The sequence below is a fragment of the Bufo bufo genome, chromosome 4, assembly GCF_905171765.1.
Source record: "Bufo bufo chromosome 4, aBufBuf1.1, whole genome shotgun sequence".
Classification (NCBI taxonomy): Eukaryota; Metazoa; Chordata; class Amphibia; order Anura; family Bufonidae; genus Bufo; species Bufo bufo.
The window spans coordinates 228,368,638-228,394,854 of record NC_053392.1 but is presented as its reverse complement, the minus strand read 5'-3'; the positions used below and the strand labels follow the sequence as shown (position 1 = coordinate 228,394,854).

Below are 26,217 nucleotides of genomic sequence, written 5' to 3'. Positions count from 1 at the left end.
ATGGGTCAGAAAAGACCACTGTATCTTGAAAATATTGTATCCTGAGGCCATTGTATCTTGACGGATCACTGTATAGAGCAAATATATTTAAGTCTGCCTTGTCCTACTTTTTTAAGTTCTTCCCCATCACCATTTAGTGGCTGCTAATGTGAAACAACACCAAAATAGTGGCTTAATTTGTTGTTGGGTAGTTCACATGGAACTACAATATAATGCCAAATATTTCTTTCTTTATTAAATTTTAAAGGTGCTCCAAAAAAAAAGCGTTGGCACTCAATTTGGAAGGTTTGTACATCATCAGCAGTGGAAAATGGCAGAAGGGAAGAAACATAAAGTCTATTCTGGAGTCTATCAGCAGCAACTTAAGTCTGGAGTCTCTAATGAGCACTTTTCCTCGCCCGCCTACTGAAATAACCACCCACCAGCAGCAGAACCTGAACCAGCAGGTCGTAGCATATGTGGACTCTCCCTCTCTGTGACTGGGCACTAGTGTCCCTGTTTGGCATTGTTGACATCACCATTTATTTTACCCTTCTTCTGATATGCCAATATTCCATTCATGTGTCATCTCTGTTTTGGATCCACTCCTGTTTTTTCTAGCAATACTTGATGGATTACTGACCAAATGCTGACCATGTGAAGGTGGATGCTTAAAAGACAGGATCAGTTTTTTTTGGGGTTGTTCTTGTGACAGATCAGAAGAAGGTAAAAATAAACAGTGACGTCAACACAAACTTACTGCTAACACCCTTTCCACTGTGTCCTGAGGCCACTACTTGTATCAGCTTGCAACAGAACAGGTTCTGTAGAAATCTATCTGGAGTCAGCTAATGGGGTAAAAGGAGTGCACTCTTTCACTCTATAGTAGAATCTTGGGCCACTGCACGATTCTTTATACCTGGCGTGAACATTGACCTGTAAGGCAGAGTTCACACTTGAGTTATTTGATCAGTTTTGGCCCTGTAACTGAGCATATACAGTAAGTGAAGTGTGAACTGATTCTAAGAGTGACGCATGTCAGCTGCCTGTCATACTGATGCACAGTAACTGTTTCTCTCCCAAACTGGACTAGCTATGCCTGTTTCTGCAATGCACAGTGTTATACACCAATATACAGGCTCTCTGCAGCCAGGAAATAGCTGATTTTTAACTTATTTTGCAAATAATTACAAATAATTTTGGATTTAAATTTGTAAAAGCTTCGCTCATCTCTAGCCATCATACATAGTGCAAAGACACACATCACAGACTCCGGGTGTCATGGTGTCATGGTGTGAGGCACCATTAGCTACTATGGCATTCCCATCTGTTATTAACCAGTAATTTTTTGACTCAGTAGAAGTAGTGTTCCAACAAGATAACATCTGCCCACACACTTCCCACTATGCAGAAGCTCCCCTGGCCTGCTTGATCACTGTTAGGAAGTACTAGGGTCACTGTCTGGACTACAGCCAGTGAACCCCAAAACTACAATCAGTCTTCCAAAACCCCTGTGGGTTCTGCTGGGAGGCCAGATGGGCTTTACTGCTAGGAACCCAGGTTATGTCTGTGAAGTTGGTAACAGAAAACTGGCATGAGCACACAAGAGACAGGTTTTCCAGAATAACCAGGGAGGTAAAACAAAACTTCAACAATTAGGGTAAAAACCAGGAGAGACAGACACCGTTAATGCAGTCAGAGACATTCCAATAGCAATTACCAGGAGAGTCAATATATGCAGGAACAGCAGCCATACGGTTAGTTCAGAATCAAGCTAGTAGTCAGTTCACCAGGAGAGTCAATATAAGGAGGAACAGCAGCCTAAGGGTTAATCTAGAAACAAGCTAGAAGACAGTTGACCAGGAGAGTCAATAGAATATTACATAGTATAGAGCTCTGACAAAAATCCAAAACCCCAACAACCCTCTCCCAGCCAGTCTGAGCCTCAGAAGTATAGAGGACTGTTCAGACAGGCTGTCCAAATTTTGCATTGATTTTAGTTGGGGATAAGCAAGATAATCAAGGTTGTTCAGGTTTAAAGGACTTGATGTTACGTTTGGAAGATCTTTTGATAAAAAAAACAAGGATCTGGTGGGATTTTACAAGTTTGAAAACCTACGATGAAAAATGCATGATCCACAAAGGACTCTGCATCAAAAAAGTGCCAACAACTATGTATGGGGACGAATTTCAAAAAATGTGGAATGATATCTTATTTGATTGCTCTCTTAAATTGATATTACTTATTATAAAACAAAAGGAAACAATGTTGCAAGTTCTACATGCTGACATTAAAGATATCCAACAATCTTTAGAGCCACATAAAAACATTCAGACCTTAAAAGAAATGGATGACAAGCTTAAAATTAATATCTCTAAACTGGAAGATAATATTGTCAATATTAAAAAGAACAAACACAACAGAGTTATTTTGAACTATGAGAACAATACGGTATATAACTGGAGGAGAAATCAAGGAATATCAGAAACATGAGAACCCTACTAAGGAATAAATCTAAGAATAAAAGGAGACAACAATAAAAAAATAGACATACAAAAGTCTCCTTTTCAGATATAGAGTCTTCTGACCTGGACTTTGGGGATACTACAGACAATTCTCAGTCTCCACTTGTGGGTTATTCTGTCAACACCGCCACCCCCATTAGGACAATGCAGGCAAAAAGCGCATTCGCAGAGCCGGACGCAAACAGCGGCGGTGGGGAGAGAAGGCGTTATCCCACAAGGAAACACAAGTGAATAATGTACTGAATAGCTCTGCTCAAATTTTGAGCAGTGATCACTTGTCTATGTTATTCATAGGTTTAGGCTTTTCTCCAAACTGTCATTTTGATTTATTTGCTACTATTGTAGATGCTAATTGCTTTTCACGCTTGCTTACTGTAAAAAGACATATTTTGTTGATGGATATGGTAGATTAGCAACAGCGTAATGAATCGATAATGAATGAGCAATGTATTGATTTGAATATTGCTTCACATTCTAATTTGCATTATAGTGATGAAGTAGCTAACACGATGGTGCAGTCAGTCCGAAATCATGCACCCCCTCCATTAATGAAGATATCAAATCCTGACTTCTATCCAATGCAATCTAGGACCTCTGTTATAGATAGTTTTCAGGATTTGGTTGAGGCAGAATTAGTCAGTTTACACAAGAATGTGTGGGGGAATAATTCAGTCTCTAACTTAACTAGAAATGAAAAAATTGCATTATATGTAGAGATGAAGGAATTTATGAAAAGTTTGATTCGGCTGATTCGCCGAATTTTACAAAAAATTTGCTTTGTGACGAATAACTGTCATGAAGCGCATATTTTTTGTAAGTAGCAGGTGCAATGACAGGGAGCAGTGATAGCGCCGCACCCAGTCATTGCACCCCTCAGATGCCGCATTCATACATAATCGCGGCATCTGAGTGTAAAAACTGTGTGAAATTAACATTAAAAAAATAATTAATTAATCAAACTTACTGCCTCCATTTGCTTGTGACGGGTCGGCCGCTGCCATCTTGCTTGAAGATCTGGAGTTAAATCTCACGCAGCACAAGATTACGTCATCACACCAGCTGGCGTGGTGACGTCATACATCACCACCCACGGGATTTCCGCCAAGATCTTCAATCAAGATGGAGGCAGGCGGCCCATTGCCAGCAAATGCAGGAGGTAAGTATAATTTTTTTTTGTTTTTTACACTATTTCAGGTTAAATTGATTCGCTGACACGAAGCACAAGTAAATTTGGCTTCGAGGCGAATCGAATTTATCCTGAAATTCGGATCGAATTCCACTTCGTGGGATTCAATTCGCTTATCTCTAATTATATGATATAAAAAATAATGATAGCGTGGTAGTACGCGCTGCCGACAAGGGAGGCATGACTGTAATTATGGTCTCGGGACTCTATAGAATACTCAATTTACAACTTTTGAGTGATGATTACACCTATTGCAAACTATCGTGTGATCCTACTTCTCAATTTAAGACCTTATTTGTGGAGTTATTGACAGAAGGTGTATACTTAGGGGTTTTTGATGATAACATGAGGGATTTTTTACATGTTTCGCACCCAATTGTTCCGATTTTTCACTCACTGCCCAAGGTCCACAAGGGGATATTTCCCTCATCTATACGCCCAATAGTTGCTGGCATTGGTTCATTGAGTGAAAGATTAGGGCAATGAGTTGATCAAATTTTACAGCCACAGGGCCTACAATGGCAATCTGATTACACCTGGATTACTTGTGATGTTACTTCCCTATATTCCAGTATACCACACAATTTAGTGTTACAACAAGAACTGTCGATCATCTGAGCAGTTATAGTACCTACAGTGATACAGTTAAACAATTCACATTTTCTACTCAAACATAATTATTTTAGTTTTGATAAAGATTTTTACTTCCAAGTACGTGGGGCATCGATGGGGGCTAAATTCTCGCCCTCCCTGGTGAATCTTTTTGTTGCATGGTGGGAAGAATTTTTTGTTATTTCTGAAAACAATCCTTATTCAACTTCCATTATTTGGTATGGAAGCTTCATTGACGACCTCCTCATTATATGTGGAGGTCACCGGGATGTCCTTCCTTTTGGAACATACCTAAATAATAAATGAATGTAATTTGCAAATTACATTGACACTTGCTGCATCATAATTAAATTTTTTAGACTTGACACTCGGTATACAGAATGGAGAAATTGCCACGTCTACTTATGTCAAGCCTATTGCGGGCAATTCACTGCTACTTGCTAAATTCTGTCATCCAATACATGTCATTAAAAATATCCTTAAAGGAGAATTTATGTGTAGGAGAAACTGCTCAGATGATGCAACTTTCAATAGGGAATGTGAACAGGTCTCTAGCTGTTTTAGGGCTAGGGAGTATCCCAATTGGACTCTGGAATGGGGAGTGAAATATGCCTCTGACAAAGAGAGAAATGAGTTATTAAGTTATATTAATCCCTAACCCTGCTAGGTCAGAATCAGACCAACACCAAAGAAATAATAAAATAGATAATAATAAAGAAAACAAAAATATTACACGCTCCACAACATACAGCCTTGAATACAGACAGATAGCAGGTGTCATTAATAGATATATTCCAATATTACATTAGGACAAAACATTTACAAGGGTCTTGCTATTGGTTCGTTACTTTCGCCAAGTTTTTTTTTTCTGACAAACCTCGCTATACATGGTTAGATCTAAAAGGTTTAAATGCGGCCATAACATATGCCGTTGCTCTGACTTTGCGAAAATTTCTAAAACCTTTTCTTCTTTCAATACCAATAGCACTTTGTATATTTATTGTAATACCAAATTTGTGGTGTACCTTGTGAACTGCAGTTTGTGTAAACTGCAGTACGTAGGTTTCACTACAAATACCCTGAAGACAAGGATACGCAAGCATCTTTCTGATGTCAATAATGAGAAGGCATTGAATATTTCTGCTGTGTCTAAACACTTTACTGATATCCATAAGGGAGATTTATCCTCCTTTACTTTTATTGGTATTGAAAGGGTGTCTAGACCCTTTAGTGGTAGAGATGGAGAAAGCTTTTGGCCAGGGAAACGTATTGGATTTTCATGTTAGAAACTAGAGTCCCAAATGGTCTAAATAAAAGACAGGATGTAATTTATAATTATTAAATTAATTTAAATTAGTAGGATATTTTATCATGAGTGTATTGTAATGTATGGTGAGCAGTGATAGACATCATTTTTGAAGTTAACATGTATAATGAAGAATAGTTTTTTTCATTATAGGAGTCTTCCCCTCCTCACCCTTTTCTTGAATAATTAGTCATGAATCCGTGGAGACCTAATGATACTCACTTGATCATGTATATGTTGATTCACTATTGGTCACCAGTGAGGTACCACAAAGGTCAGTATTGGGCTCTATTCTCTTCAATATATTTATTAATGATCTTGTAGAGGGTCTGCACAGTAAAATATCATATTTTGCAGATGACACTAAACTGTGTAAAGTAATTAACACTGAAGAGGACAGTATACTGCTACAGATGGATTTGGATAGATTGGAGGCTTGGGCAGAGAAGTGGCAGATTAGGTTTAACACTGACAATGTAAGGTTATGCACATGGGAAGGAATAATGCAAGTCACCCGTACATACTAAATGGTAACACACTGGGTAGAGGGCTCATGCACATGACCGTTGTTGTTTTGCGGTCCGTTATTCACAGATCCGATCCGTATCTGATGTTTTTTTTCTCTGATTTAAGTCCTTTTCTGTTCTGTTATTGCACAAAACATATCCGTATGGTTTCCATATTTGATTCGTTTTTTGCGGATCATATGCAGAAACAGTAACTTATTAATCACCAAACACGCGAGCAATATGGTCTGGGCATAGCATTTCTACAGTATGGATCCGCAAAATACGGATGACTTACAGTTGTGTTCCGTGTGCGTTCCATATTTTTTGCGGACCCATTAACTTGAATGGGGCCTCGGACCATGATTTGCGGACAATAATAAGATATGCACTACTTTTTTGCGGAACGGCCATGCGGACAAATGGAAACGGAATGCACACGGAGTAACTTCTGTATTTTCTACAGCCCCATTGAAGTGAATGGTTCCGCATACAGTCCACAAAAAAAACGGAACAGAAGCGGAAATAAAATCTGTTCGTGTGCATGAGCCCTAACACTGACATTGAAAAGGACCTAGGAATTTTAGTAAACAGCAAACTAAGCTGTAAAAAACAGTGTTAGGTAGCTGCTGCCAAGGCCAATAAGATAATGGGTTGCATCAAAAGGGGCATAGCTGCCCGTGATAAGAACATAGTCCTGTCACTTTACAAATCACTGGTCAGACCACACATGAAGTACTGTGTACAGTTTTGGGCTCTTGTGAACAAGGCAGACATAACAGAGCTGGAGAGGGTTCAGAGGAGGGCAACTAAGGTAATAACTGGAATGGGCGGACAACAGTACCCTGAAAGATTATCAACATTAGGGTTATTTACTTTAGAAAAAAGACGACTGAGGGGAGATCTAATTACTATGTATAAACATATCAGGGGTCAGTACAGAGATCTATCCTATCATCTATTTATTCCCAGGACTGTGACTGTGACGAGGGGACATCCTCTGCGTCTGGAGGAAAGAAGGTTTGTACACAAACATAGAAGAGGATTCTTTACGGTAAGAGCAGTGAGACTATGGAACTCTCTGCCTGAGGAGGTGGTGATGGTGAATTCACTAAAAGAGTCCAAGAGGGGCCTGGATGAATTTCTGGAGTGTAATAATATTATAGTCTATAGCTACTAGAGAGGGGTCGTTGATCCAGGAGTTATTCTGATTGCCTGATTGGAGTCGGGAAGGAATTTTTTCCTCTAAAGTGAGGAAAATTGGCTTCACAGGGGTATTTTGCCTTCCTCTGGGTCAACTTGCAGGATACCAGGCTGAACTGGATGGACAGATATCTTTTTTCAGCCTTATAAACTATGTTACTATGTTACCAATCACTCTGACAAGTTGACTAGCGGAGACTTGGCTAGTCAGCATAGCAACCACTCTCCAGCATAGCAATCTTTGGCTGCATGAATACCTAATAATACCACAAGATGATATTCAGCCTCTGTATGACCATTACCATGCCATAGTGGAAACCTGTATTGCAGCAAAGGAAGATGCTACCCAGTATTAATGTGATCCTGCCTGAACTCCTAGGGAGAGTAGCAGCAGTGCTGAACTTTCTCCATTTATAGACAATTTGTCTTATCATGGACTGATGAACAGCAAGTCTTTTGGAGATACTTTTATAACCCTTTCCAGCTTTATGCAAGTCAACAATTCTTAACCGTAGGTCTTCTGAGATCTCTTTTGTGTGAGGCATCATTCACATCAGGCAATGCTTCTTGTGAAAAGCAAACCCAGAACTGGTGTGTGTTTTTTATAGAGCAGGGCAGCTGTAACCAACACCTCCAATCTCATCTCATTGATTGAACTCTAGTTGGCTTACACCTCACTCCAATTAGCTCTTGGAGATGTCATTAGTCTAGGGGTTCACATACATTTTCCACCTGCACTGTGAATGTTTACATGGTGTGTTCAATAAAAACATGGTAACATTTAATTCTTTGTGTGTTATTAGTTTAAGCAGACTGTGATTGTCTATTGTTGTGACTTAGATGAAGATCAGATCACATTTTATGACCAATTTGTCCAGAAATCCATATAATTCCAAAGGGTTCACATACTTTTTCTTGCAACTGTAGGTTGTTGTTAAGTGGGTGAGAAGCTGTGGAGGTCACTGTTAGAGTGAGGTGCTGTGTAGGTTACTGTAAATGGGTTGGGGCACTGTGGAGGTCACAGTTAAGGGGACAGGGTACTTTGGGGGTCAGTGTTCAGAGGCAAAGTGCTGTGGATTTCATGATTAAGGGGGTATGATGCTGTGGAGGTCACTGCTAAGGGGGGAGGTCACTGTTAAAAGACGGGGTGCTGTGGTAGTCACATCTAAAAGGGGTGGGGCGCTGTGGAGGTCACTATTATAGGGGACTGTTAATAAAATAAACAGTGTGTAACTGCCAGGGTATATAGGGCTACTAGCGATTTCCCCATAAATAATAAGGGCATGGATATTGGGCACCCTTAGAACAAATCCAATAAACACACAAACAGAATAACAATTCATTCGGGCAGTGCTGGGTTATTTTTCTAAATATATATATACAGTATATATATATATATATATATATATATATATACACACACACACATACACATATCTGAGTTTTGTTGGTCTATATAAACATTTGTGTAAAATAATCATGTTGAATGTTTTGCAAACACTAAATTAATAACTTATTTGAAAATGCCTTACCTCCATAGTAGTGTATAAAGTGTCAATATCAGCAAAAAGGATAAACAAATAGGCCACCACTTGCATTAGGATCAGAACTGACAGCAGATCTGAAAAACAAAAAAACTAAAACATAATCATATGTGTATGAACAATTGGGGAAACAATGTTTTACAAGCAATCACTGATAGATGCCAACATAACATCAATTAAAGATGAGCAAATTTCCTGAAATTGGTTTTATTTTCTGTTCTATTGAGCCATCTGTCAGATTTGATTCTGTCCACGTAAATATGACCCAAATTGAAAATGCCTCAATTGCACTGAAAAGTTGTCTATGACACTCTGGGCTCTCCTTGTACTGTACTGACACCTTTCAAGCTCTATAATGTGAAGATTGCCTGTGTAACACCCCAGAGTGATGTTACCACTACTGCACCCTGCTACTATCTCTAATGGGCTAATATAATGTCATCTTATGTATTTATGTTTCAGGTCCACCACACTGTGCATTCATAATCTTGTTATGTAACTGTTTATTACATGTAATGTGCCTGGTTCACTAGCAGGTGGCATCGAAAAATGGCAGAGCTATCCTTAGAGAGAATGAAATTTACCATTCCATTCTCCCCCCTTTGGGCAGAAGTGGTCCAGTCCTGCTTGCTACTAGAAGGAGGTGGAGCAGTTCTGGCTTGTTCTGGTTGAGACTCCATGTTGGAGCCGCCAGGATTCTAACCTATTCCTTGGCTGAAGATAAGTCTGACTAAAGCCAAAGCCTGGGGTCCTGCGGTATCCAGGTAGGAGCACCGTGTCATACATAAAGAGACATTTAGGCCGCACTACACCACTCGGCATTTCCTACACCTGGCACGTACGATAGAGAGGGCCCTGGGGGGAAGGGGCCTTTGCACCTGTAGTAACAAACAACCTGTCTACATACACACTAAACTGTCAGATTAATTTTTAAAAGCAAAAAAAAAATCCAGTCCAAAAATTATCCTTTTTGGGGGCAGATTCCTGCCAGTGTTTATACACACATGGTTTCGGAAAAAGCTATGGCTTGTTTTTAACGAACAGTATAAAAATATTCCATTTTTGTGGATTAGTAACATGTTTTTTTTTGTTTTAAAGAAAAGTTATATTGTTGTGAAGAAGCCATTTCAGGTTTCCAACTGTGTAGCATAAGGTTTCCAGCAGCAGCAGCAGCAGCAGCAGCAGTACAATATAGAACATAGCAGCAGTACAATATAGAACATAGCAGCAGTACAATATAGAACATAGCAGCAGTACAATATAGAACATAGCAGCAGTACAATATAGAACATAGCAGCAGTACAATATAGAACATAATGGGCAAGGCAAAATATGTGCTGCTTTGCAAAACTAGCAATAGCAGCAGCTGGGGTATCAGCAGCAGTACAGTATGGAACATGATGAACAAGGCAGTAGATGTGCTGCTTTGTAGGGTTAGCAGCAGCAGGGGCAGGGGATATCCGCAGCAGTGCAGTATGGAACTGATGGGCAGGTAGACAGTGGCAGTAGCATCATTGGGCCAGTGATAACTAACCAGTCCCTACAGTGAGCAATAGCAGATGTATTCATTAACATCAGCCAGAGGTCTGTAAAAATCCTCATGGATTAATTTTAAAATTATAAAATGACTAGTGGACCCCCAATCCCTCTGGGCCTGACTGAGGTTGCACCCCTTGCTCCAATAGTCATTACACCACTGTTTGAAGGAGTTAAACTGGGAGGACTGAAAAGGATCTAGGTGTACTTGTCATGCATTAAAAGAGGCATGTATGGCACACCAAAGATTCTTTTCAAGTGATGCTTTAATACATAATGTGCAGTTTTACATAATTTTGTGTTTTATTTCATCCAGAGTGTATGCCAGTGTAACAGGCCATGAAAGTAGTCCCAACGTTTCAGTCGGATAACGACCATTATCAATGGATCTAGGAAAAATATAAATAATTTCTATAGGGTATATTGGTTTACAAAAATGATCATAAAAATGTAGAGTAAATGTACAGATAAAAAATTTTTTTTTACTTGACCGATTATGGAACATATACATACATATGCATGCTGACTTAATTTACATATATTACTCTGGGTCTAAATAGTAATGAGGAATGCAGGATAAAACATATTGTTCACAGTTGATGTAAAGTCAGTTTCAGGTAAGCAAATATAGTTACAGGTAAGTAAATATGAATATAGTTCTACAATTAGAACCAATCAACTACTGTTACCAATCCACGCTCACTTTAAGGAATGCAACCTTACGATTCCAAGTCTTGGAACAAGTACTAACCCCACGGAGGGGCGGAAACCGGACATTATTATTAACCCCTTAATGCAAAATGCCGTGCATGTACGGGGGGGATGTATTGCCAGAATGCATTCCGCCATACATGCACGGCGGGCTGATCGGGCAGGCACCGGAGTGGTGCGTGCAGGATCACTGCAGAGGTCCGGCAGTCCCTGGTAGCCGGGCCCCTGCTGTATCTGCCGGCATCGCTGTAAAAGCCGATGCCGGTGGATTAATCCCTTCTATGCCGCGATCCGTGCTGACCAAGGCCTCTTTCACACGGGCATGTCCGGACTGCGATTGCGTTCCGATGTTCGGTTTTTATCGCGCGGGTGCAATGTGTTTTGCACGTGTGTGATAAAAAAAACCGACTGTGGTACCCAGACCCGAACTTCTTTACAGAAGTTCAGGTTTGGGTTAGTTGTAGTGTAGATTGTATTATTTCCCCTTATAACATGGTTATAAGGGAAAATAATAGCATTCTGAATACAGAATGCATAGTACAATAGCGCTGGAGGAGTTAAAAAAAATATAAATAATTTAACTCACCTTAATCCACTTGTTTGCGCAGCCCGGCTTCTCTTCTGTCTTCATCTGTGAGCAATAGGACCTTTGATGACGTCACTGCGTTCATCACATGGTCCATCACATGATCCATCACCATGGTGATGGATCATGTGATGAGCGTAGTGACGTCATCAAAGGTCCTATTGCTCACAGATGAAGACAGAAGAGATGCCGGCTGCGCGAACAAGTGGATTAAGGTGAGTTAAATTATTTATATTTTTTTTAACTCCTCCAGCGCTATTGTACTATGCATTCTGTATTCAGAATGCTATTATTTTCCCTTATAACCATGTTATAAGGGGAAATAGTAATGATCGGGTCCCCATCCCGATCGTCACATAGCAACCGTGCGTGAAAATCGCACCGCATCCGCACTTGCTTGCGGATGCTTGCGATTTTCACGCAACCCCATTCATTTCTATGGGGCCTGCGTTTCTATGGAGCATGCTGCGATTTTCACGCAACGCACAAGTGATGCGTGAAAATCACCGCTCGTGTGCACAGCCCCATAGAAACGAATGGGTCAGGATTCAGTGCGGGTGCAATGCGTTCATCTCACGCATCGCATCCGCACAGAATACTCGCCCGTGTGAAAGGGGCCTAACAGGCAATGCTTTACAATACAGATGTATTGTAATGCATTACAGAGGGGATCAGACCCCCAAAAGTTGAAGTCTCAGAGTGGGACAGAAATAAAGTTTAAAAAAAAGTAAAAAAAATGTGTTTTTAAAAAAAAAAAAGATTCAAGTTAAAAAAAATAAAGACATTTCCCTGATTTTATAATAAAAAATAGAAAGAAAAACATAGAAACATAGAAACATAGAATGTGTCGGCAGATAAGAACCATTTGGCCCATCTAGTCTGCCCAATATATCTGAATCCTATTAATAGTCCCTGGCCCTATCTTATATGAAGGATAGCCTTATGCCTATCCCATGCATGCTTAAACCCCTTCACTGTATTTGCAGCTACCACTTCTGCAGGAAGGCTATTCCATGCATCCACTACTCTCTCAGTAAAGTAATACTTCCTTATATTACTTTTAAACCTATGCCCCTCTAATTTAAAACTGTGTCCTCATATAAGGTATCGCCGCATCTGTAACGAACGGCTCTATAAATATATCACATGATCTGCCCCGCCATAAAAAATTAAAACTGTGTCAAAAAAGCAATTTTTGTCACCTTACATCACTAAAAGTGCAACACCAAGCGATCAAAAAGGCGTATGCCCCAAATAGTACCAATCTAACCGTCACCTCATCCTGCAAAATATTAGCCCCTACATAGAAAAATCGCCTAAAAAATTCAAAAACGATGCCTCTCAGACTATGGAGACACTAAAACATGATTTTTTTTGTTTCAAAAATGCTTTTATTGTGTTAAAAAAAAAAAAAAAAGTATACATGTTAGGTATCACCACGTCCGTAACAACCTTCTCTATAAAAATACCACATGACCTAACCCCTTAGGTGAACACTGTAAAAAAAAAAAAAAAAAAAACACACGTGTCAAAAAGCAATTTTGTCACCTTGAATCACAAAAAGTGTAATAGCAAGTGATCAAAAAGTCATATACACCCCAAAATTGTACCAATCAAACCGTCATCTCTTCCTGCAAAAATAATACCCTACCAAAGAGAATCGAATAAAAAATATAAAAAAAATATGGCTTTCAAACTATGGAGACACTAAAGCATGATTTTATTTTGTTTCAAAAATGCTTTTATTGTGTTAAATGTAAAAAAAAATATAAAAAGTATACATACTAGGTGTCGCCGCATTCGTAACAACCTGCTGTATAAAAATACCACATGACCTAACCCCTCAGGTAAACACCGTAAAAATATAAAAATAAAGTGTCAAAAAAGCCATTTTTTCGGCACCTTACATCACTAAAAGTGTAATAGCAAGCGATCAAAAAGTCATATGCACCCCAAATTTGTACCAATCAAACCATCATCTAATCCCACAAAAAGTCTACCCTACCTAATAAAATCGCCCAAAAAATAATAAAACTATGGCTCTCAGACTATAGAGACACTAGGGACACCTTTTGAACCTCTCCGGTTCCAACAAACTGGTAAACCGGCATACAATTTTACAGATATTTAAGCGGTATAATTGAATGACTCTTGCAGTTACACTTTAGCCATAAGGTCTCATCTTTTTGGAGTACTCCAGCTGTTTAGGTTTTGTGCGTGAGCTCCGCACTTCATATACCTATCTAATGTATCTATGCTGATATGTCGACACTAAGTTGGTTTTTGTTTTATTAAGTGTGTGACAAAGTGCTATTTGCCACTGGGCATTGTAGAGGACTTATGGCTAGCCTCCTGCCCTACGACTATGGCCCCGGGACATATTACCTTTTTCCATACTGAACTTTCAAGCTCCAGAGACTAAGTCCCGTTCGAAGATGGGACTTAGTCGTTTTTCTGCATGAAATTGACCGACCGCACAGCCCAAATCTATGGAACTGTTTTGGGCAGGAAATTGTGCTTGCGGTCGGTCATAAAGGACTTAACTTAACTTTTGATCCGCTGGAGGGATTTGTGTGATTTTTGGGAGTGTTTATGTTTGATGTATGCAGAGTTTAAATATGTAATTTTTATGGAGATTGAATGTATGGTTTTAAAGTTACAGTGTATGTTTAAAAACTGTATGTTTACTGTCTGTGATAGTTATGTTAATCCATAATTATATCACAGACAGAAAGGGAGGATTTTGTGTGTTTGGGTGGGGATTCCTGTCCTGTTGTCTCTCTGTGTGTATTGGCGATGTCCTTTGTCCTGAGAGATAATTTAATTACTTCTTGGTTGTCTCCAGGACAGAGGATATTGTGTATTCGTCTGTCTGTGGTGATTGCATCAACCCAGTGTGAGGTAATTCTATCACGGACAGAGGGGAGGATTTTTTGGGGATGTGTTGTAATATATTGATTGGTTGTATTTCAAACCCCTGTGGGCAGTACTATGTTTTTGGTTTGTGAATAAAAGAGGCTGTACGTGAAGTTCAGCTCAGTTCCTTTTTTTCTAACCCTTCAAAACGCAGCCTTGTCTCGTTATTGGAGGGAATTGCTGTGTCACGCTGGGGATTGCTATGCTCTGCATATTCCCTGGAGAAGAGATCTTTCCCACACGGTCCTGAATGCTGGAGGTTCATTCAGGGTGGAAGGAAGACGGCGCGGCTCCAGTTAAGCTACGGCGGTTGTGGAGTCTGCGGTGGTTGTGGTGTCCAGTGCGGTGCTTGTGGTCCTCGGCGCAAGCTAGGAAGCGTCCATTAACGAAAGCGGATCCGCTACAAAGTGTATTAATAAATATACAGTATATGCGAAAATACTGTGAGCCAGCCTATATTATTATTATATTTGCTCTTTTTCAGTTGGTCACTGACAGGCTGGGCTCCAGTAGCTTGCTGGTTGAGCTTTTCTTAAAATATATTATAGAGACACTAAAACATGATATTTTTTTTGTTTCAAAAATGATATTAGTGTATAAAACTTAAATAAATACAATAAAGTATACATATTACTTTAACTGGGTCCACTCCTATGGTTAGGAGTCAGGGCCAGGTTTAGGGTGGCTGTAGGAGGTGACCTGCTCCCATTTCCCTGTGTCCAGGCTTAGATGCTGTCTTGTTGACCTCACTTTATATGGTGGGGAGTTTCCCCTACTCCCCACCGTCACAACCACCTGGACACATTGTCTCCCAAAGGTCTTAATAGAGAATGTGATTTTTTCTGTAACATTTAATGGACTTAACTAAGAATGTGATTTCTCTTGTAACATTAATTGTCTTTATAATTTTTCTACAGTATGGATATATCTGAAAGATTTGATAATCCAGACTTTGTCCTGACATCATCTAGATCCCATGGGTGAGATCCCCCTTCCTTCTCCTTCCCTTTTCCCAAAACCACCTATCACCCTCCCCCCTTTTTTTCATCCTCCAACCCACCTCACCATGATACAGTTATATCTTGTATATTGCTTTAATTCTGTGACTGACCAACCTAATCTTTATTCCAATACACAATTTTCTTTTTTTTTTAATTTTCATTGTTATATCTTCATTTTTATCACTTCTTCTTACTCTCCTCTACCTGTCCTAATTCATAATTAATATCTACATACCTACACAATAACCATTAGGTGCCTCTCTTTTCTCATAAGACATCAGTCATTCATATATATATACATTTGAACCTCCCCCATCATTTATTAACTACTTTAAAATTACTACAATGCTCCCCACATAATTTGGGCATAGCGCTTGCCCTCCCAGCTTTATAATACACTACGTGCATGCGTGCACTTTGTGATGTCAATCGTCCTGTGCGTCACCTCCCGGGAGACGCTACACTCTACCCTCTAAGTAAAGGAGCACGCCGAAGCACGTTCACATCCAGAGCACAGCTCATCTATCGGAGGCCACAGGTAACAACTTCTCCCTATCCAAAACACTTTTCTCTGGCATTTTAACTACACAGGTCTATACTTAACCCCCCCCCCCCCCCTCTTTTCATAGCGACTAATTACTGGACAGACTTATGGATTAACATAATTACTCTCCATTATATTCATATTTACTTACCTGAAACTGACTTTACATCAACTGTGAACAATATGTTTTATCCTGCATTCCTCATTACTATTTGGACCCAGAGCAATATATGTAAATTAAGTCAGCATGCATATTTATGTATATTTTCCATAATTTTCCATAATCGTAATATTTTGTTTATCTGTACATTTTGTGGGGATTCGCTTTGGTAGGCAGGTTAGCGGACGCAGTATAGAGGCAAGCACAAAGTCTTTAACTTAAATAGTTCAGTGTTTATTCACACAGAAGGCAAAACAAAATAACAGTTCGCACTATTGGTGTTCGTTCACACCATGGAAAGTCCACTGAACACAAACAAACATTCACCTTGTTAGCAGTTTTTCATGAGTGCTGCCCAGCAGGCTTTAGGGGCCTGTTTTCCAGCATACATCTCTCAGCCCTTTTGCACTGCACACATCTTCAGATCCCAAGCCACATAGACTCCACAGCTTCACTGTGAGATGAAGGATAATCCACCACATCTGACAGTGCTGACTGCTTTTTATAAGCCTCCCAAGACCCGGCTTGGAATGTCGGGAGTAGCCACCCACCCAGCACTTTGGCTACTCCCAGTAAGAGCCGTCCCGGATCAGCTTTACAGCCATACTAACCAGCTGAAGTGTCAGACTGCAATCTTCAATACTGACACTTCAGGAAAAAAAATGGCTTATACCTCACTGAGGCCAGGAACCTCGGTGACACGTACCGACCATCAACGATGGCTCCTTGTTCCTTCCTACAATTTACTCTACATATTTATGATCATTTTTATAAACCAATATACCCTATAGAAATTGTTTTATATCTTTCCTAGATCCCTTGATAAAGGTCGTTATCCGACCGAAACGTTGGGACTACTTTCATGGCCTGTTACAATGATATACACTTTGGGTGAAATTAAACACAAAATGATGAACAACTGCACATTATGTATTAAAGCATCACTTGAAAAGAATCTTTGGTGTGCCATAGATTTCTCTATTGGAATTGAATGACGCTTGTCCTCTATGATCACCCACCACTGAAGGGCGTGCAGGTCTCATCCTCTTCCAGTATTAAAAGAGGCATGGATCTGAACGATATGGATGTAATATAGCAAAAACAGATGACCATCTCACTACTCATGCAAACAGCTCAGCTTGTACAGAGGAAATACCTGGAACTCAGGTAACATATGTAGAAAAGTCCAGCACAGAATGAAGTAGATAAAAGTCAAAAAAAAAATCATCATGGAACAATGCAAAATTGGCTTAAGTGTTTTGTCAGCATGACTAAGGGCTCATGCACGAGAAAGTTAGAAAAGAGAAATCACATGATCAGTAAGGAAAAATTTGAAGGAAAATGTGTAAATCAATTAAATTGTTTTTATTTTATTCTCAGTAAATGAGCTAGGTCAGCAGTAGGCAACCACCGGCACTCCAGCTGTTGTGAAACTACAACTCCCAGCATGCATACTTCCTCTGCTCTTCTCAGGACTCTCATGGAAATGAATGGAGCATGCTGGGAATTGTAGTTTCACAACAGCTGGAGTGCCAAAGGTTGCTGACCCCTGAGCTACGGTAGATGTAAAAAAGAACCCAGTGGCAATCACTCTAGAACAGGGGTCAGCAACCTCTGGCAATCCAGCTGTTGTGAAATTACAACTCCCAGCATGCTCCATTCTCTTTTATGGGAGTTCTGTGAACAGCCAAGGAAGTGTGCATGCTGGGAGTTGTAGTTTCACCACAGCTGGAGTGCTGAAAGTTACTGATCCCTGCACTTAAATGTTGTCCTGATATAGAAGTGGGATGTAATTCAAATTAATGCTTCTAATATTTTTGAACTGATGACTGAATATAAGCAGTGTTATCACAGACTAGCTTACACCACCGTTCTATGATAAATTTGACCATGAATGTGTCACGATGATTTTGTATACACTCAAGATCAAGGGATTCAGGCAAAGCAGTTCCAGCACAGATAGCACATTAGAAATTGTAAGGGATCAGTCTTTCGCAGAGGGTTGCAGTCACAGACTTCTCCTCTGACAACGGGGTTAACGTCCAAATGGTGCTTTATTTTGGCACTTCAGCACAAGCACAAACATAAACATTGCAAAAATAAACACCTGCCCGTCTTGGCTTTACCTAATATATAGGTTGTCTCTACCTCACCTATAGAGCACAGTTCACACACGGAATTAGATCCGGCTTTACTTAGTCAAATGGTCCAGGAGCCTCCAGGCTGTGACCACACCAGTACATTTGAGGGATTATGGTCCAGAAGTCCTCCCGACTCTGACTGTGCGACCCTCTTTCCGCAGGCATCGCTGGGTCCTCCAAACTTCAGGCTTTCACACAGTCTCATGGCCCCTCAGCCCTCCTGGCTGAGACCACAAAGAGCCTCTGCAGGCTTCCTTTTCCAAATTCTCTCTCTCCGTCATGTCATACAAAGAGGGTTGTTTTATCCCTCTGTAATTACAACAGCAGGCCTCACCTGTGATCTCCTCAGCTAAAGGCACTACATGTACTGGAAGGGTGTGGACTGGCAGATCACACTATCAAACCTATTCACCAGTCCAAATAAAATTCAGCCCAGAACAAAATCTAGACAAAACTGTCTAAGCAAACTACACTTTACTGAAACCACTGCAGCTTCCTGGATTTCAGTTATCTCACCCAGCTGAGGTATCTGGGTGGGGTATATACGCCTTTCAGCACTATACTGTACACATTACCACAAAATCTTTTTCCCAAACAACTTTGTCCATTATGCCCACTACATGTTTTGTGTTTCACAAGATAACTTGGAATCTGCTTTACTAAAGTTTATAAGTAATGTAGAGCAAATCAAAGTATCCTAAGTGAACTTTTATCCGAATTTCAGGAAACTGTAATTAGCCACGAAGCCCAATTTCCTTGTGCTTCGTGGTAATGAATCAATTTTTCTTGAAACCGTGCAAACTCTCATCACAGCACGAGATTTTGTGCGGTGTCTTTAATCAAAGTGTCCATGACGGCCTCTCCCTGCAATCAAATAGATAAGGTGAGCATGTATTTTTTTTAACTGGATTTGCCCCTGAAAGTCCTTTTTAAATCTCAGATGCTGCGATCAGCGATGAAGCGGTATCTGAGGGGTTTAATGACGGGAGGCGAGACAATTGCCGTTCCTCATCATTGTGCCTGCTACATACAAAGAAATGTGCTTTGTGACAAACTAATTCACCATAAATCTAATTTCTTTGTAAAATTCTGCGAAGTAGCCAAATCAAATTTTCCAAAACTTCTCTCATCTATATTTAGTAAAGACTCACCCACTCCCCTGACCATTCCACAAAGACTCAGGTCCAGCAATTACAGGTCTAATGGGCAAAGAGGATATTCTTGTTGAATTTACAAATCATTATTGTGGCCTGATCTAGAATATGCAGTTCAGTTATGGCAACAGAATGGATACCCTCAAAAGACAAGAGGGTACTGCCTAGACCTGGAATAGAAAAAGTTCAGTCCCCAGGGGAACAATGCCTTATAGGTCTGTGAAGGTTCTCATTTATCCAGGTCATGGTATATCTGTAAAGAATAAATCAAGGCAACTGGACTTACTGTAGATTTCTTGAAAACGTTTTACTCGTTCTTCCAACGAGCTTTCTCAATTCTGAGTGACTGTACAAGAATTCTCTGGGAATTCCCAGAGAATTCTTGTACAGTCACTCAGAATTGAGAAAGCTCGTTGGAAGAACGAGTGAAACATTTTCAAGAAATCTACAGTAAGTCCAGATGCCTTGATTTATTATTTACAGATAATGCCTTATAGGAGTTGCGAACCTGTGGATGACTTAAAAAAAAAGTTAGAAGAAGAGAATAACAACACTTAAGTAAATGTATAGCATTTGCAGTACCCCAGACCTGAGGTATCTGCAATTGCTTGTAATATTTAGCATTAATGTCATGTTATGTTATGTATCTGCCGTATGCTTCAGGAATGATAAGGTATAGTTAGCATTAGGAATGGAACTTACCATTCCATTCTTTTCCTCTTGGTGGGAGTGGGTTGGCCCATTTCTAAAGAGTTCCAGAGTTAGCTTGGCATGCATGGCGTGAGGGAGCACGTCCATCTGCTCCGCTCCAAGGGCCTTGGGACTAGAGATACAGCTCAACTATGAGGACCACTACTCCAGGGAGACTGCAGGTCCCAGAAGTTCTGCAAGCTACAGCATTTACAGACAGCAAAATGATCAGCACTATAGCTATACAGACTCCAGTGCAGGTAAGGGGATAACAAGTAAAGACATGCACTCATTAGGGCTACTACCACTCCCATACTCTGCACTGGCTCCTCAGGGGCTTACTGCACATTCTGGTGTTCCACTCCACTTCATTTACATTCCTTCCCATTTCCTGGTTGAACTTACACAACATATGTCTTTTTTTCATGTTCCTATCATCAACTTGGAAAAGGAATGAGGGCTATTTTACATGTCACCTCACGCAGGAAAAAGGCTAGAAGGTATCTGAGTAGCTGCTGATTTCTGAAATTAAAAATACATATTTGGTTTAATTTCTACTTACAGTTAGTATATAAAGGCTGTCGGAATGGCTTTCCTTTGGCGAACACAATTTCTACAATAATCAGATGGAAACCAGTTATAGGAAACATGGTTGTTGTTAAAAAGTTCTCGGCATATCTATGATGTATGACTGTAATATTTCCTGTGCTGTAGTTTAATGGAAGGCATGCACTGTGGGAGAAGAAAACACCAATTATAATACTTGTCTCATTTTAACAATAATCCTTTGAAGGTTGTTTTTTGCATCACAGTTTGTATCAATATACTGTATATCAGCCATTTGAATCCAGTATAGGATATATATATATACAGTACAGACCAAAAGTTTGGACACACCTTCTCATTCAAAGAGTTTTCTTTATTTTCATGACTATGAAAATTGTAGATTCACACACTGAAGGCATCAAAACTATGAATTAACACATATGGAATTATATACATAACAAACAAGTGTGAAACAACTGAAAATATGTCATATTCTAGGTTCTTCAAAGTAGCCACCTTTTGCTTTGATTACTGCTTTGCGCACTCTTGGCATTCTCTTGATAAGCTTCAAGAGGTAGTCCCCTGAAATGGTTTTCACTTCACAGGTGTGCCCTGTCAGGTTTAATAAGTGGGATTTCTTGCCTTAGAAATGGGGTTGGGACCATCAGTTGTGTTGAGGAGAAGTCAGGTGGATACACAGCTGATAGTCCTATTGAATAGACTGTTAGAATTTGTATTATGGCAAGAAAAAAGCAGCTAAGTAAAGAAAAACGAGTGGCCATCATTACTTTAAGAAATGAAGGTCTGTCAGTCAGCCGAAAAATTGGGAAAACTTTGAAAGTAAGGGCTATTTGACCATGAAGGAGAGTGATGGGGTGCTGCGCCAGATGACCTGGCCTCCACAGTCACCGGACCTGAACCCAATTGAGATGGTTTGGGATGAGCTGGACAGCAGAGTGAAGGCAAAAGGGCCAACAAGTGCTAAGCATCTCTGGGAACTCCTTCAAGACTGTTGGAAGACCATTTCAGGGGACTACCTCTTGAAGCTCATCAAGAGAATGCCAAGAGTGTGCAAAGCAGTAATCAAAGCAAAAGGTGGCTACTTTGAAGAACCTAGAATATGACATATTTTCAGTTGTTTCACACTTGTTTGTTATGTATATAATTCCACATGTGTTAATTCATAGTTTTGATGCCTTCATAGTCATGAAAATAAAGAAAACTCTTTGAATGAGAAGGTGTGTCCAAACTTTTGGTCTGTACTGTATATATATATATATATGTATATATATATATATATATATAGAGAGAGAGAGAGAGAGAGAAAGATGCATAAAAGAATATAGGAGGCGCATTTATTAAGACTGGCGTTTTAGACAAAAACCCTAAGCTGGCAGTGGATCCGCCTGAGTTATGAAGAGGCGCATGCCTCTGCATAACTTTGGCGCATCCTGCATTTCTAAATGTAAGACGGTTTCTGAGCTGCCTTACATTTTTCACTTTTTCACTCCTAAAACAGGCATAGAAAATGGTGAATGAGACGGGCCTGCCATCCCATCCCCTTCCCGCCCATGCCACGCCCACAGTTTTAGGCCTGGTGTGAGTGGGGAAAAGTCGCAGATAGCTGCACAATTAACCATTGTGCCGCCATCTGGGCCTGAAATACGCCAAATTTAGGCATATTTCAGCATAGTAAATGACCCACATAAACTTTTTTTTTTTTATTGAGAAATACATTGTACATAACAATTTTTTAAAATGAACTCTCTTATCCCATATTTGCAACCCCCCCTCCCAACCCTCCTGTGAGTGCTGACATTAGAGAAGAGAGAGAAAAAAATAACTATTCTAAATATATCCTAAATCTGATTCATTAGGTACTTCCAAGGCTGCCAATTCTTTTTTCCTGCAATCAAAGATTATAATTTTTAACCTACCACTATTTTTTCAATGTTCTCAATTTATTAACATAGTGGAATAAGTCATCCACCTCTGGTGCACATAAACTCATTCATTTACTAGTGGCAGTCATATGGATGAGAGATAACAATTTGTAAATAATTTCACTATTAACTATTACTCCAGAAATGTCAGACATGCCACCAAAAAAGTAAAGACTAAACATTGGAATTATTGTTTACAAGCAGCACCTATAATTTCAGTTAGACTTTTTCAGAATGGCTATATTTCTGGGCATCTCCAGCCCAGCACGAAAATGTAATATCTACGTGAAGCACAGAACATGAACATTCTACAGATGATCTGACTGGCTCATATTCCTTTCCCAAATAATTCTACTCTTAAAAATGGCATCTTTATTAAAACATTCATTTATTTTACCATATACTAATGATATTAATTTCCATTTACCCCTTCAATTCACCAGTTCTTTATCTTGCATGGATGCAGTCTGCCCGCTGCTGGCAGGAGAGCAGAACAGCCACTACCATCTTTGATGGTGTTTGAAGGCTGCAACCTGAGTATCTTCTGTAGGTCTCTTTGCCAGTATTGTAGGGTGAACTTGGTCTCTGCTTCTTAAAGGACCAGCGTGCGAACATCCAAATATTTCCCCAGCCAATGGCTGTCTGTCTCTGGGTATTTATGGCACCCTCCCGAGCAGGAGATTCCCTGAGCTTTAGCTTTCCTAGTCTCTAGTAACTAGCAAAGATGTATTCTCTGTCTGACTACCTGGGTACCGTACTCCAGCCTGACTACTGATTCTGACTTCTAGCCACCTGCCTTGACCTTAGCCTTTTTTCTTGGATTACCCTAATGCCACCTGCCCTGACCTTGGACTTGTCTCATAGATGTTTGTAGACTGCCTGGCCTGACCTTTACCGTTCTTCAGACTACACATATTGCCTGAACCCTTGGTGCTTTGCACCGGTGTCTCTGACCCCATCGGTCAGCTGCCAACCACACTGGGAAAATCTCAAAAGGTAGCAGCGTGGTGGCTCCTCCACAGCAATATCCAGATTCCTGTATCAGGGTTTAAGGGTGAAAACCGGAGGACTTCTGGGATAAACCCTAAGTACAGTGGATCCACACCCACTGCCCATAAAATATAATTATCATCAATTATTTGAAGCAAGACAATCTTTTAGCAATTTTTGTGAAGGTGTGGAACTGGAAGACAATTTTCATAAATTTTTGAGGGGCAAAAAAATTAATTGCACCTGGACAAAATTCTAATATACCATAGATCATATTTACCAATTGTAAAGATGGCATAAGCTTAGGCAGGCTTTCTAGACCTGCAGTAGATTTATCACAGTGGTCAGGCAGGATTATAAACCTAGTGCAGGGATAGACATTTTTTTTTCTGACTCTGCACCCACTGCTGACAGAATTTTATGCCAGAGTTATGGTATAATTTTGACAATAATGGCACACTTTAGGCCCAATTCCTTTGAGCGTGTCAGAAAAAAAATTTGAAACTAGAAACCCAGCTGCACCAAACTGTGGCAAATAGCACCAATTTGCACAATTTTTTAGACAGATTTTTGGGCGTGCTGCAGTCACATTAGTAAATCTGGCCCAATGTTTGTTAGGTCAGGCAAGCAAGGCAATGTTCAATTTTCAATATTTTTTTTTAGAAAGAAAATCTCAATTAGACAAAGTCCACTTAACAGGTTAGCTACATAACTCTAATACATGGAGTTTTTGGAGGAGAATTTTCATTAATATTTTGGCACTTTGATAGAGTCCAAAACAATATACACTGCGTGCAGAATTATTAGGCAAATGAGTATTTTGACCACATCATCCTCTTTATGCATGTTGTCTTACTCCAAGCTGTATAGGCTCGAAAGCCTACTACCAATTAAGCATATTAGGTGATATGCATCTCTGTAATGAGAAGGGGTGTGGTCTAATGACATCAACACCCTATATTAGGTGTGCATAATTATTAGGCAACTTCCTTTCCTTTGGCAAAATAGGTCAAAAGAAGGACTTGACAGGCTCAGAAAAGTCAAAAATAGTGAGATATCTTGCAGAGGGATGCAGCACTCTTAAAATTGCAAAGCTTCTGAAGCGTGATCATCGAACAATCAAGCGTTTCATTCAAAATAGTCAACAGGGTCGCAAGAAGCGTGTGGAAAAACCAAGGCGCAAAATAACTGCCCATGAACTGAGAAAAGTCAAGCGTGCAGCTGCCAAGATGCCACTTGCCACCAGTTTGGCCATATTTCAGAGCTGCAACATCACTGGAGTGCCCAAAAGCACAAGGTGTGCAATACTCAGAGACATGGCCAAGGTAAGAAAGGCTGAAAGATGACCACCACTGAACAAGACACACAAGCTGAAACGTCAAGACTGGGCCAAGAAATATCTCAAGACTGATTTTTCTAAGGTTTTATGGACTAATGAAATGAGAGTGAGTCTTGATGGGCCAGATGGATGGGCCCGTGGCTGGATTGGTAAAGGGCAGAGAGCTCCAGTCCGACTCAGACGCCAGCAAGGTGGAGGTGGAGTACTGGTTTGGGCTGGTATCATCAAAGATGAGCTTGTGGGGCCTTTTCGGGTTGAGGATGGAGTCAAGCTCAACTCCCAGTCCTGCTGCCAGTTTCTGGAAGACACCTTCTTCAAGCAGTGGTACAGGAAGAAGTCTGCATCCTTCAAGAAAAACATGATTTTCATGCAGGACAATGCTCCATCACACGCGTCCAAGTACTCCACAGCGTGGCTGGCAAGAAAGGGTATAAAAGAAGAAAATCTAATGACATGGCCTCCTTGTTCACCTGATCTGAACCCCATTGAGAACCTGTGGTCCATCATCAAATGTGAGATTTACAAGGAGGGAAAACAGTACACCTCTCTGAACAGTGTCTGGGAGGCTGTGGTTGCTGCTGCACGCAATGTTAATGGTGAACAGATCAAAACACTGACAGAATCCATGGATGGCAGGCTTTTGAGTGTCCTTGCAAAGAAAGGTGGCTATATTGGTCACTGATTTGTTTTTGTTTTGTTTTTGAATGTCAGAAATGTATATTTGTGAATGTTGAGATGTTATATCGGTTTCACTGGTAAAAATAAATAATTGAAATGGGTATATATTTGTTTTTTGTTAAGTTGCCTAATAATTATGCACAGTAATAGTCACCTGCACACACAGATATCCCCCTAAAATAGCTAAAACTAAAAACAAACTAAAAACTACTTCCAAAAATATTCAGCTTTGATATTAATGAGTTTTTTGGGTTCATTGAGAACATGGTTGTTGTTCAATAATAAAATTAATCCTCAAAAATACAACTTGCCTAATAATTCTGCACTCCCTGTATATGTTCAGGTCAGGTATATGATTTTGATAGATGGAGTTTCTGGAAGAGAATTTTCATTTAAAGTACTTTTTAGAAAAACATTTGT

The 26,217-nt window shown here is 40.0% G+C and overlaps 1 protein-coding gene across 1 annotated transcript in view; it reads right to left on the bottom strand.

Moving 5' to 3' along the window:
- The window catches only part of LOC120999125 (probable cation-transporting ATPase 13A5), a 286,280-nt gene that overhangs the window by 29,553 nt on the left and 230,510 nt on the right, over window positions 1–26,217 (bottom strand). Inside the window, exons 27-28 of the mRNA XM_040429998.1 lie at window positions 20,864–21,033; window positions 8,851–8,939 (exon numbers count right to left, since the gene is read on the bottom strand). Of these exons, the coding sequence (XP_040285932.1) occupies window positions 8,851–8,939; window positions 20,864–21,033 (259 nt within the window). The remainder of the gene's footprint in view (window positions 1–8,850; window positions 8,940–20,863; window positions 21,034–26,217) is intronic.